At 41.9% G+C, this 13,042-nt stretch overlaps 1 protein-coding gene across 1 annotated transcript in view; it reads left to right on the plus strand.

Annotated features, from left to right (window-relative positions):
* The window catches only part of LOC139667353 (dysferlin-like), a gene marked incomplete at both ends in the record, with an annotated part of 17,124 nt that extends 4,876 nt beyond the window's left edge, over positions 1-12,248 (plus strand). The window contains 6 exons of the mRNA XM_071546807.1: positions 515-619; positions 1,961-1,996; positions 2,440-2,481; positions 4,230-4,331; positions 5,194-5,355; positions 12,086-12,248. Of these exons, the coding sequence (XP_071402908.1) occupies positions 515-619; positions 1,961-1,996; positions 2,440-2,481; positions 4,230-4,331; positions 5,194-5,355; positions 12,086-12,248 (610 nt within the window). The remainder of the gene's footprint in view (positions 1-514; positions 620-1,960; positions 1,997-2,439; positions 2,482-4,229; positions 4,332-5,193; positions 5,356-12,085) is intronic.
* Between the last annotated feature and the right edge of the window lie 794 nt (positions 12,249-13,042).

Raw genomic sequence — 13,042 nt, forward strand, 5'->3', positions numbered from 1 at the left:
ACTAGACTAAACTGAACGAAACTAAATTAAACTGAACCAATCTGAACTAAACTGAACTAAATTAGTTCCGTTCAATTCAACATGCCTTATTTGCACGAAAATTACTGAACTAATCTGAACTAAAGTAAAGTTAACTAAATCTGAACTAAACTAAACTAAACTAATTTGATCTAATCTGAACGAATCTGAACTAAAGTAAAGAAAACGAAACTAAACTAAATTGAATGAATCTAAACTAAACTAAATTAAATTAGGTCAGTTCAAGTCAACATGCTGTATTTGTGTCAAAATGAATCAGTATTGCCAAAGCGTCAATGTACGTTTTTTTCACCTTTCCCCCTTGTATCGATGCGTGTGCATGGCAGTATATCACATCTGATTGTGTGTGTGTGTGTGTGTGTATGTATGTGTGTGTGTGTTTGTGTGTGTGTGTGTGTGTGTGTGTGTGTGTGTGTGTGTGTGTGTTCATCCCTCTCAGGGTGCAGATGAGTTCATGGGTCGCTGTGTGTGCCAGCCGTCCGTCACTCCCTCCCCCCGCCTGGCCTGGTTCCCCATTCGCCGAGGGGAGAAGAACGCCGGCGACCTATTGGCCGCCTTCGAGCTCATACGCAGGGAGAAGGTCAGGGGTCGCCCTTCATCATCATCATCATCATCATCACCATCATCATCATCATCTTCATCATCGCTTTTCTCTCTGAATTCTGCTCTTCTTTGTTTTTTGCTGCTTTTCCTCCTATTTGTCCACCGACTTTTTCTTTACTTTCATTGCTGTTCTCCTGGTCTTCCTCCTCTTCTCCTAGCTTCGCCTCTTTCTGCTGTTCTCCTAGCTTCTCCTCCTATTCCTCCTCCTCTACTAGCTTCTCTTCTTATTCCTCCTCTTCTCCTTCTTCCTCCTCCTCTTCTCTTAGCTTCTCCCCCTCGTCTTCCTCTACTTCTCTTCTAGCTTCTCCTCCTTATGTTCCTCCTCTTCTAACTTCTCATGTTCTCTTCCTCCTCCTCTTCTAGCTTCTCCTCCTCATGTTCCTCCTCTTCATCCCCCTCTTCTTCCTCCTCCTCCTCATGTTCTTCCTCTTCCTCCTCCTCTTCTTCCTCCTCCTCATGTTCCCTCTCTTCCTCCTCTTCTAGCTTCTCCTCATGTTCTCTCTCTTCCTCCTCTTCTAGCTTCTCCTCCTCATGTTCCTCCTCTTCCTCCTCTTCTAGCTTCTCCTCCTTTTGTTCCTCCTCTTCCTCCTCCTCTTCTAGCCTCATGTTCCTCCTCTTCCTCCTCTTCTAGCTTCTCCTCCTCATGTTCCTCCTCTTCCTCCTCCTCTTCTTGCTTCTCCTCGTCATGTTCCTCCTCTTCTAGCTTCTCCTCCTCATGTTCCTCCTCTTCCTTCTCTTCAAGCTTCTCCTCCTCATGTTCCTCCTCTTCCTCCTCTTCAAGCTTCTCCTCCTCATGTTCTTCCTCTTCCTTCTCTTCAAGCTTCTCCTCCTCATGTTCTTCCTCTTCCTCTTCTAGCTTCTCCTCCTCATGTTCCTCCTCTTCCTCCTCCTCTTCTAGCTTCTATTCCTCATGTTCCTCCTCTTCTAGCTTCTCCTCCTTTTTTATGTGTTATGTGGCTTACTTGCAAGGCTGATGAAGTTTAATTCAATACTTTTCTCTCTCTTATTTTTTCTCTACAGCCAGCAATTCACCATATTCCAGGTCAAGAGGTCAGTTTTTCTTTCTTTCTTTCTTTCTTTTTTCTTTCTTTCTTTCTTTCTTTCTTTCTTTCTCCTGTTCCATACCTATTTCTTTCTGTCTTTCCCTCTTTTTCTGTATGCTCTTTTGTATTTTCTCCCTTTTCCACTCTTTCTCTCAATACCTTACTCTGGATTTATCTCTCCATATTTCCCTCTCTGCCTTTTTTTTGTTTTTTTGTCTTTCTTCATTTTGTGGCTGTGAAATCAACCTTTGTCTTTGTCTCCGTGTCACCCGCAGGGAGACATCATGCCCTCCACCCATGTTTTAGACGAGGTAACGTTGCAATGACAGCACCTCACACAATTATCCACACAGCGTTTTCACAATACACACAGTGACAAATAAGGATTTCAAAAGAGAGAGAAAAACCGGACCAAAAAAAGACTAAAATGTAAAATGTAATTTTAACTCTACAGGAATATATTGTGTGTATACATATTTGTTTTATAGCTTTTAAAATGCTTTTAAAATTATAGCTTTCTAAAATTAATACATTTCTTAACAATGTGTAATTTAATAACCCTAACCCTGATTACTCCAAAATGTGTTTAGAAGTATGTGATTGCATTTTAAACACAGAATAGTTTGCAATATCTCTTCTGATCATTCATTCATTTGTGCTGAGATTTTCTACCTGCAGTTCTCTTCTTCTTTTCTATTCAATGCTCTCTCTCTCTCTCTCTTTTTTCTTTTCTTTACCTTCACCGCTTCCTCAGTTGATGCTTCCAGGATTCCTCTCTGAAAACCTGCAGCAATGGGTACAAAGTGCAAACACACACACACACACACAAACACACATACACCCCAATCCCAGCTGTAACAAATAGCCCTCAATGACCCTGCCATAGAAAATCTGACAAACTGTTCAATCTTTTGACGGCGACTTCTAAGTTTTTGATGCTCTATTAGATAAGTGCTGTTTATATCCAGGAGCCGTGCCACTGAGACGACCGAAAACCCCAATAATTCACAGTAATTCTTGATAAAGTGAACGTACGTAACAACATTAATTTGAAGTTTGGCAGGGGAGGAAAAAGAGCAGACATGATCGATAAATCCTCCCCCTGCTTCCAGGGATAAATAAAGGTTAAAAAGTCCAATAAACTCATATCACCAGGCAACAAAATCATCCCAACAAGTGAGTTTGGGCTGATATTGCTAGGCAACGTGTATTCCCAGGGAGAAAAAAAAACTGAATCATTGGACTTAAAAATAGTTTCTTCAGATATATAGCCTGGTTCACTGCGATTCTCAGGCCCAGTTAGACTTTGTTTATAATAATGTCTTCTGGGTCCTGCTTTACAATCCGTTCCAACCAGTGAGTCACAGAAGCAACGCTGCCGTCTGTACGGTGATATATTAGAAGAAGAATCAGGCCTCATCCATCCATCATCCGTCCAAACATCCACTCACCCGTTTACTCATCCATTTTTCTCTTTTTCTCTGCCTCTTTCTTTCCAGTGTATGAGTAAGCTACATTAGCAGCTAGATTGTCTTGTTTCCATCCATCCATCATCCATCCATCACCCTCCTCTCTCACCCTTTGCCCTTTCCAAAAGTTCATTCAGCACGTTATATGCCATATTGTATTACTTTAAAACCTCTTCCACTCCACCGTCCCCACCGGTGGGTCCGTCATTACGGACGCATGTTTCGCACGGCCGAGCTTCGTTCAAACCCACAGAACTTTATTTGAAGTTCTAGTCGAGATCCAAAGGTTTCCAAAGACACCAAACATGTCAGGCTGAGTTACAGGGAAATGAGCATAAAATGATGCACAAGACAACTGGATTTTTTTTTTCCATTTGATGTAATGATGCAGCCGTAAACAAATGATGTCTTGGGTTTGGGAGGGGTGAGAAGTCCATGTTGTTGTAATTTCTACTAGTACACAAATCTAAATACACACACACACACACACACACACATACATACTCTTGCATGTGTGGACTCCCATTTACAGTACACAAACAGGCCAACTTCAACATACATGCATGTTACAAGCATGTTTTTGTGTGTCCTTATCTAAAACCATTCACCCTTTCTTGTTTTACCTAATTTTCTCTCCCCCTCACACTCTTCTTGCTGTTTTCAATTATTTTTTAAATATTTTTTCACACGCCTAACTTCCACTAACTGCATGTAAAATGTTTTTCCTGTAAATTATTTTGTTGATTTGTTGATTTGATTTCTTTTTGAAGGACACATTTTGTCAAAAACACCTAATAAATCCATTTGTCTTGACTATAATGTCATTGTTTTTAACACTAAAAACACACAAAAACACACTGTGACTAAATGTGAGCTCATTCAGCAGTTACTAATGTTATTTATGTTGCTTTGAAAATAAAAACTAATACATTTGGCTGTTTAATAATTGTTTTAGCCGCTCATGTTAACCGAGTCTCGGTGAGTGGCATGGCTTGCTGTCTTGTCTTGATGACACGCGTCTCCTGCCTTGATGACCCGCCTCTGACTCGTCTCTGTCCTGCGTTCCCATTGGCAGCCGGACGACTCTGAACTTCCGTACCCGCCTCCTCAGAGAGAACCCAACATCTTCATGGTTCCTCAGGGGATCAAACCTGTTCTGCAGAGAACCGCCATAGAGGTACCGCTAAGTCCTACTGGAACTGTTACATTCACACTGCGAGTGACTTGGTCGATGTGTCGCTCTGTTCTGACAGATTGTGGGCGGGGCCAGAGGCTCCGACTGCATCTTTGTAGCGGTCTGCAGCTGCAAGGTTTTTTGCTGGATTTCAGGCAGGATTTTTGCTGCTCTGGTATTTCCTTTCTTAATGTTACTTTGTTTTAACGAGTTTGCATGGCTAGATGGAAAGTGCTAATGAGGTAGAATTAATTCATATTCATATTCAAACCTTTATTTCATCATTTGCAATGATGTTGAGATACAAAGTTAAAAAAAGAAAATAACCAGAATGAAACAAATCAAAAGAGAACAATACTCGGTCAAAACAATTGCACACTGAAGTGAAGTGGTTTGTGATCATAGTCTTGAATTAGCGAGAGTGTCAAATCAATCAAAAATAATGAAAAATAAACTGAAAAAATTCAATAAAATGACTTCAGAGCTGATCATCAACCACAACGATGGATGCAGCCGTTCTCCAAGCTTCGTTTTTGAGACGTTTACTCCTGCGGTCTTTAAAATAAAAGTTGTAGAGAACTGGGAAGCTCTGACTGGCTGGAATCAACTTCTCCTCTATTTTGCTCTTGCCAGGCAGAACTTTAATTCATGAAATAAAATCACATCAGTAGGGAAACAAGGAAGCACAGAAATCTGATCTATATCGCTCTTCTGTTTTAATTTCCTACCTCACCAAAGGTCCTCGCATGGAGAGAGCATAACCTGAAGAGCTTCACGTTGGCCTTCACGTTACCTTTAATCGCTCTCCACCTCCGTCTGTCTCTCCCTCTCCACCTCCGTCTGTCTCTCCCTCTCCCCCCTGCAGATCTTGGCGTGGGGCGTTCGTAACCTGAAGAGCTTCCAGTTGGCGAGCGTTACCTCGCCCAGCCTGCAGGTGGAGTGTGGAGGCACCATGATCCAGAGCTGCGTCATCCGCAGCATGAAGAAGAAGCCCAACTTTGACGTCAATACGCTCATCATTGATGTGGTGAGGGCATGGAAACACACACACACACACACACAGTCACATACACACATATTACACGTCAATCCTCTGTCATGTGGTGTGTCAAGAAACCCAACTGGGTGCTTCTTCTGAAGTAGTAAAACATACCTACCACAACTTAAAATATCGAACTTTTAGATGAATTTGAGTGTTGCTGCTTTGCTAGCTCTGGGGGATTCAACACTACTGCCCACTTTCCCCATTAAATAAAATAATAGAGTTAAGAAAACTAAATAGATGACAATGTCCTTCATTATATTACCATTTTGAGAGGCTATAGTATTCATAAAATCAGGTGAAAATGTATATAGATGGACAGGATTATGTATTTTTAATGAATCCAGAACCAACAGTGAGATTGTCAAGTAAATTAGCAACAGTAATATTGGACAAATAAAGAAAACACCAGCATAAAGTGTGTTAAGAGAGGCTTTCAGGTGATGTAAAGCACACTCTGGCGGCCATATTGGAGGTCCTCAGCTCTTGGGCAACAGCTAAACGTAGCTAGCTTGACCGTCTCAAAATAACTCAAAATATATAAATTTCTTTGCTGTTTTTGGTTGATTTTGTGTTTAGATAATGTCAGCTTGTTAGCTAGCTAACAGTAGGATCTAGTCAGCTAATGCTAACGGTCACTGTTTTGTTGTAAACACATCTGACACTAGCTAGCGTATCTAGTGGAAGCTAGCGTAGTGGCTATATCGGTTGCTTTGATAAACTAAGCTGCTGGATCGTTAGCTAGCTAACAATGCCAAAATTTGCGCACAGACAATTTTCTAATTGACCTCCAAAACGGCGTTGTGCTTGCTAGGAGATTTATGACACAAACTCAAAAGCCTTTTTTGTAAGGGCCAAGGTTTGTGTATATATGACGGGGATGGAGACACGCACACACACACACACACACACACAAACACACACTTACCGTCACATGCTGGGAATAGATAGTCATGTACACACACACACCCACAGTTGTAATCAGTAGAGAGGCCCGGTCCTTTCATGGCTAATGAGAGTTCTGCTGTGATGTGGTCTGCATCAGTCATTCATCTTAATCAAGTCGCCCACAATGATGGCAGTGGAGGGAAACTACTGTACTCTAGTGTTCCCTCTGTTCCAAGAACGTAGAAATCTCCCCTCAGAATAGAAACACCAATGTTGAATGTCAAAGTTTACAATCTGCAGATGCTGCCATCGCAGAAGTCATACTTTTTTTTTTTACATGTTTCTAGCATTTTACTTTGATGGAAGGGTTTTCTTCAAGTTCTTCTGGTTTCATGGACCAGACAACATGCATGTCTCCAAACACCAGGACTTCACTCTGACCCAGTTATAGTTTTGATGGATGGTAGGAAGAGTTTGTTTAACCTGACCACGATTTTGACAGTGAAGAAGGGCCTCGAGATTAGGGTTCTTGGTGACATTTTATTTGGATAGTCCATCAGGTGACAAAAAGAAGATGTTCAAGAAGATGTTGCCTGTTTGCTGAATCTCTTGCATTGCGTTCCCATTGCGTTCGCCTTTGATTGCTGCTCCCAAGCTAAAAAATTGCAGAGGTTCAATTCTCGATGGCTGACGCACACGTTCTCCCTCATTGAAATAACTGTCAAAAGTCAAAACAACGGCATGCTCCCACCTTTTTTCCCTTATTTACAATTATTGGTAAACGTTCTATTTTCTTCATTCCATCGGTATAAGTTTCCTCCGATCGGATTTCGGTGTTACACTTGTTCAAACTGAAAGGTTTAATAAACATAAAGAAGAATCTATCAGAATCGGTCGGTGTTTGTCGGTGTTCCTTTATGTGCTAGAAGTGTGATTTTCAGAATGTTCCTCCATACAATGGCAGTGAATGGAGAGAGAAAAAAAAACAAAATTTTCCAATCTCCTCTAGGGCTGGGCAATATATCGATATTATATCGATATCATGATATGAGACTGGATATCGTCTTAGATTTTAGATATTGTAATATCGTGATATGGCATAAGTGTTTTCTTTTCCTGGTTTTAAAGGCTGCATTACAGTAAAGTGATGTCATTTTCTGAACTTAGACTGTTCTAGCTGTTCTATTATTTGCCTTTACCCACTTAGTCATTATATCCACATTACTGATGATTATTTATCAAAAATCTCATTGTGTAAATATTTTGTGACAGCACCAATAGTCATCCCTACAATATTGTCACAATATCGATATTGAGGTATTTGGTCAAAAATATTGTGAATTTGAATTTTTCCATATCGCCCAGCCCTACTTACAACTGAACATTTAGCCCACCTCGTAGAAAATACCGAGATATATATCGTGTGTCGCCATTCAGCCTAAAAATACCAAGATATGATTTTTGGTCCATATCGCCCAGCCCTAATCTCCTCTACCGGTGCAACAGATAACAGAGAATCAAAGATTATCATGGAGGAAGATACACAACACAAGATACTACCAGTGTTCAGCAGCACTTTAAACCAGACCCTAAGATTAACCGTAACCCAGGCATTGAATAAAGTGTGACCTTATTCTTTTCTTCTACTTCAACTTTATTTGTAAAATGTAGAATTCTACAACTTGGAAAGTCATCCAGCTTTCTAAAGGTTCCAGGAAGCAAGAAAAAAGGTAATGAATAAGGATTGTTAAAGTTTAAGGGCCAAACTACCTGCGTGTCTACACACAATGTGACTTCATAACCCTGCTAGTAATTTCTGTCATGAAATATACAGTTACTTTGATGGGGTTTATCTCAATCAAATCAGTCACAGCACTAATGTGTTTCAAACATGGAGAAATCTACAACACTGAATTTATATTAGGAGTATTCCTGGTTTCTTTTAGTGGCAACCTGAACGATATGGAAAGTTACTGTGATATCCGTCCAGTCAATCATTTATTTTCATCAACTCTACCACAACACTGAGAGCGAGAAGCAGCCTCAACAGTCACCGTTTGTTCTTCAAATGCTCCCCAAAAAATGCAGAAATATTGAATTTACATCGCCGCTATTACATTCCAGCTAAGTGTTTTCTTATGAAAGCTGAAAAGCGAAATATGGAAATATCAGGCACATTTTTTCCCTTAAAACGGCTCCTGAACGCGATCCAGCAGTTTAATGTTAACAGTATTAAGGCCTGAAGTTGATCACCTCGCTGTTTTGTTATGACAGCTTCAACTGGAATATGGAAATATTCACATTTTTTTCCCCTTAAATACAGATCCTTGCTTTGGCTCTGGCAGTTTAATGTTAACAAGATTAAGGTCTTGTGTTGACCACCGCAAGAGCTTTCGTACGACAGCCTCCACCGGACTGTGGAAATATGCACATAGTTTTCCCTCAAATACAGCTGCTGAACCCGGTCCAAGCATTTAATGTTAACAATATTAAGGTCTTAAGTCGACTACATAAGTGTTTTCTTATGCCAAGGGGCGCATGAAAATGTCATGTGCATACTTTCCTTAAATACGACTCTTAATGTCAGTTTATTGTAGGAGTTTAGCATCATCAGCTCCACCTAAGCCCTTTTTAAAGCCAGACAGGTCAAATGGATAACAGGCACCGACTCTTAAGTGGGAGTTTTTTTGCTATTACCTAAATGGCTTTATGAGAATATTATATGGATATTTTCCTTAAATATAGCTTCCGTAAAGGCTCCAGCAGTCTAATGTTCATGTTTTAAGCGACATCAGCCCCACCTGAGACCTTTTTAATGCATGCTAGAGGTCAAATGAACCACCTGTGTTTTCTTTTTTTCTCACTGAAATCGCTTTAGAGGAATATCCGCTGCATATATTTTCCTGAAATACAGCTATGAATACGTTTCTACAGCCTGAAGTTTGTCCCCTAAGGTTCTTGTGTGTTTTCATGAGCCACACCTTGGCCTGTGTGGACGCCAGCGAGGTCAGATGAAGTCAAGTGGAGCGCAGAAGTGTATTGTTATGACAACCTTAAGGGGTTCTTGAACACATCATCCGCATACAGATACTGAGCTCCGCCGGCTGCATGTCGGCGCCTTACATTCGTCTTATCAGCACCAGCAAAAGCCTTTCACCAAGCCTGTGTGGTCAAGTGATGGTCTGCTTGTTTTTTGGAAGCATTTTCTATTTTTCTATTGTTCCGATTCCTCCACTTACTTCCAGACACGGGCCGAGATGTGCAAAATGCGAGATGTGCAACTCGTCGGCACTTCCCGGAATTGAAAATGACAGACTGAGCCGGCTGCAACTGAGCGGCCAAAACCACGGGTGAATTTTGAAGCCAATGAAGTGGCGGCAGCAGTTCTCTAATGTCCGCTAGAGGCGGCAAAAAGACTCCAAACCACCCAACTCCATGAAGTCAATGGACCACAACTCAATGTCTGCTAAAAATATACATTTTTTTGACAAGAGGTTTTGGTCTCAGCAGTTAATTTCACTTCTTCTAGTGTGTCCTTATGGAGATTTTCAAAATAATTGCATCATTAACGGGATATAACGGATATAAAACGGGGTTGTTTTCCTAGTGATTGACAGGTCGCCTGTCCAGTGATCGACAGGTCATCGATTACGGACCAATAGCAGGCGGAGCTGCGGCTCTGCCGAACTCCACCCTCAGCCTCGCTTTGGCTGCGCTGGCTCCAAAAAATGTCAACATGGCGGCGACTGTAAACCCAATCTTTAGGCTTCAAAACGGCCCTTCAGAAACCTATAGGTCAGTGATTCTCAACCTTTTTCATATCAAGGACCCCTAATTTAGTCCACATTAGGGCCACAGACCCCCATTTGATGACCCCCATTTGTCTCTCTGACCCAAATCTGAGAATATTTTTATTGATAGATATGATTTTGTCCAGAACTCCATGACTATCTGTATTGTAGGTAGAGAGATAACAGAGAAACTATGATCAAAACAGTCATTCTTCTACATTCTCTAATTGTGTTAACTTCTTGTAAATCAAACAATGCTGAAATGTATCAATTCATCCATTTGCTGGGGACCCCCTGGAACCCCCTCAAGGACCCCTGGTCTAAAGCCTCTTTACACTTGTCATGGTCATGCGTATGTAAATTGTACGTATATCTCATTATCCCCACGTCACAGTTATTTGTAGATGAGGCCATGCAAATCGAGATGCCTGGTGCCAAGACATATTGACACCTTACTGACTTTCACAGTATATTCTTGCAAAAATTGGTACAGGGACAACAAAACCTCACATACAGTGGAAAAGGACAGAGTAAGCCATGTTATGGTCAGTAAACTGTGCTGCACATACAGCATTATTCGGTAACACTTTACAATAAGGGTAAACTAAGTTAAGGGTTAATTAATGCTTAAAAAGGGTTAGTTAATGCTTAATAAGGGTTAGTTAAGTAAGGGATAATGCCCGACGAGGTGTCCATTATCAGGAATTAATGGACGACGGGGAGGCCAGAACCGTCCGACTGAGTCCATTAATTCCTCATAATGGACTCCTCGAAGGACATTATCCCGCTTATACCATGGTCACTTGCCAAAGAAAAAAACCATTAAGACCATTAATTTATATTTTCATGCGTTTTGTAATCAAAATCTAAAGTTTTTCACAAGCCATAACTCAGTTTCCCTGGTAACACCTGAGGGTTTGACTAATACCTGCAACAATCATTACCATCCCATAAGGTTCTTATGCAATGGAAACTTTGTTCAGTACTCCAGTAAATAGGACGAACCTTAGATACTTAATCTTAGAGACTTGGCAGCGGGAGATATTTCTAGTCCGCTCAGCTCATAGAACCCTTTGGCTCAGCTATGAGCCAGAAAGCTAACGTTATGCTAGCAACATTCAAAGTCAATAACATTGCGTACGGTTGACAAACAGTAAATATAATTTGACAGTATGTTTAACAACAAGACTAGCTAGCTAGCAGTTCAAAACATGGATTGAGGTCATAATGTGAAAGACGAGTCTCGATCCTCTTAAAGATAAAATCTACTTTTTCCTCAGTCCTCTCCGCAAAGTGAAAACCTCTTCTCCTCCACCAATGGGGTCATTCCTTCCTAGGTGGGAGGTTGTCAGCGAGGTCAAATGATGCTCCGATTGGACGGTCACCAAGGCATGACCAATCAACTTACAGACAGTTGCCGGCCAAAGCCGATCAGCGTCAGGCAGCCAGGGAGGCAGAACCAATTAGAGTCAGGAGTCAGGGGGAGCAGTGAGGTCATAGGTCAGAGTCACCGATACCAGCACTGAACTTTGTCTTTCCTCCACATCTCATCTTGACTTTTCATCTCTCTCTTTTTTTCTTCTCGTCTTTTCTCTCCTTTAATTCTGTCTTATGCAATATTTTTCTTCTTTCTTTCTTTCTTTCTTTCTTTCTTTCTTTCTTTCTTTCTTTCTTTCTTTCTTTCTTTCTCCCCTTTGTTTCTTCCATGTTTTCTCTTTTTTAATCTCTTTCATGCTGTTCTTTCTCCCTCCATCCCTTCCCCCTTTATCCCCTCTCTCACTCACTCTACCCTCTTTCTTTCTCTCTCTCCCTCCATTCTCTCTCTCTCCATCTCTCTCTCTCCATCTCTCCCTCCTCTCTCTCCCTCTCTCTCTCCCTCTCTCTCTTCCTCCCCCCCCCCTCTCCCCTCTCCCTCCCTCTCTCTCCATCTCTCTCTCTCCCTCCATTCTCTCCATCTCTCTCTCTCCTCTCTCTTTCCCTCTCGCTCACCCCCTCTCTCCCTCCCTCTCTCTCCCTCTCTCTCTCTCTCTCCGTAGAGGCTCCCCCGGGAGGAGCTGTACATGCCGCCGATCGTCATCAAAGTGATCGACAACCGTCAGTTCGGCAGGAAGCCGGTGGTCGGTCAGTGCACCATCCGGACGCTGGAGGAGTACCGGTGTGACCCCGAGGAGGAGGGGGAGGAGGGGGAGGAGGAGAGAGGTGAGGGGGGGAGGAGGATGGAGGGATGGAGGGAGGGAAAGAAGTGGTTGCAGTGGGATGGATTGCCTTGGAGAAGTTTGAAGAAGAGCAGGATAATTTGTGTTTTAATTGATATCTCTGTCTCTCTCTTGTGTGTGTGTGCGTGTGTGTGTGTGTGTGTGTGTGTGTGTGTGTGTGTGTGTAGATGAGTCAGTCCAGACTCCTCATGATGACGTTTTGATTGACATAGACGACAAGGAGCTGCTAATACCTGGACAGGTAAATCAATCCATTCTCTAATGAGTTACTATTATTTAAAGGTGATATATGTGTCATTTTAGCATCAATAAATCATTATTACATTCATTTAGAGACATTAGTGTAATTACCGTAAACAAAGCAGAGTCTATCAGCCTCTACTCTGCATCCTCCATTTGTTTCTCCTCCACCTGGTGGATCCGGAGGGGAAATCTGCTGGATCGCTTTACGGCACAAAACCAGGAAGAGGTTTCTGTTCTTCCAGAGCAAAAAAAAACGGAGCTAAAGCTGAAAGAGTTTTTTCTGGAAACAGCAGATGGTGGGGAAAGGAGGGAAAGGAAGATGGAGAGAAAAATCACTTCCATGTCGCACCTTTGAATGAATGGATGGATGGATGGATGGATGGAGCCGTTGGGGTTTTCCGGCAGGTTCGGTGAGGAAGAGTTGAAACCGCAGATGAACTTTTGTTCTCGTTTCGCTCTTCGTCACGGCCGGAGCTGCAGCAGCTACCGGATAAAGTTCACCACCGAGTTTCCTAATGCGTGGATGTTCAGTGT

The sequence above is a fragment of the Centroberyx affinis genome, unplaced genomic scaffold (assembly GCF_046629955.1).
Source record: "Centroberyx affinis isolate AG114_WGS23_722 - 3 ecotype Tasmania unplaced genomic scaffold, CSIRO-AGI_Caff_v1 ptg005459l_1, whole genome shotgun sequence".
In the NCBI taxonomy this organism is placed as follows: Eukaryota; Metazoa; Chordata; class Actinopteri; order Beryciformes; family Berycidae; genus Centroberyx; species Centroberyx affinis.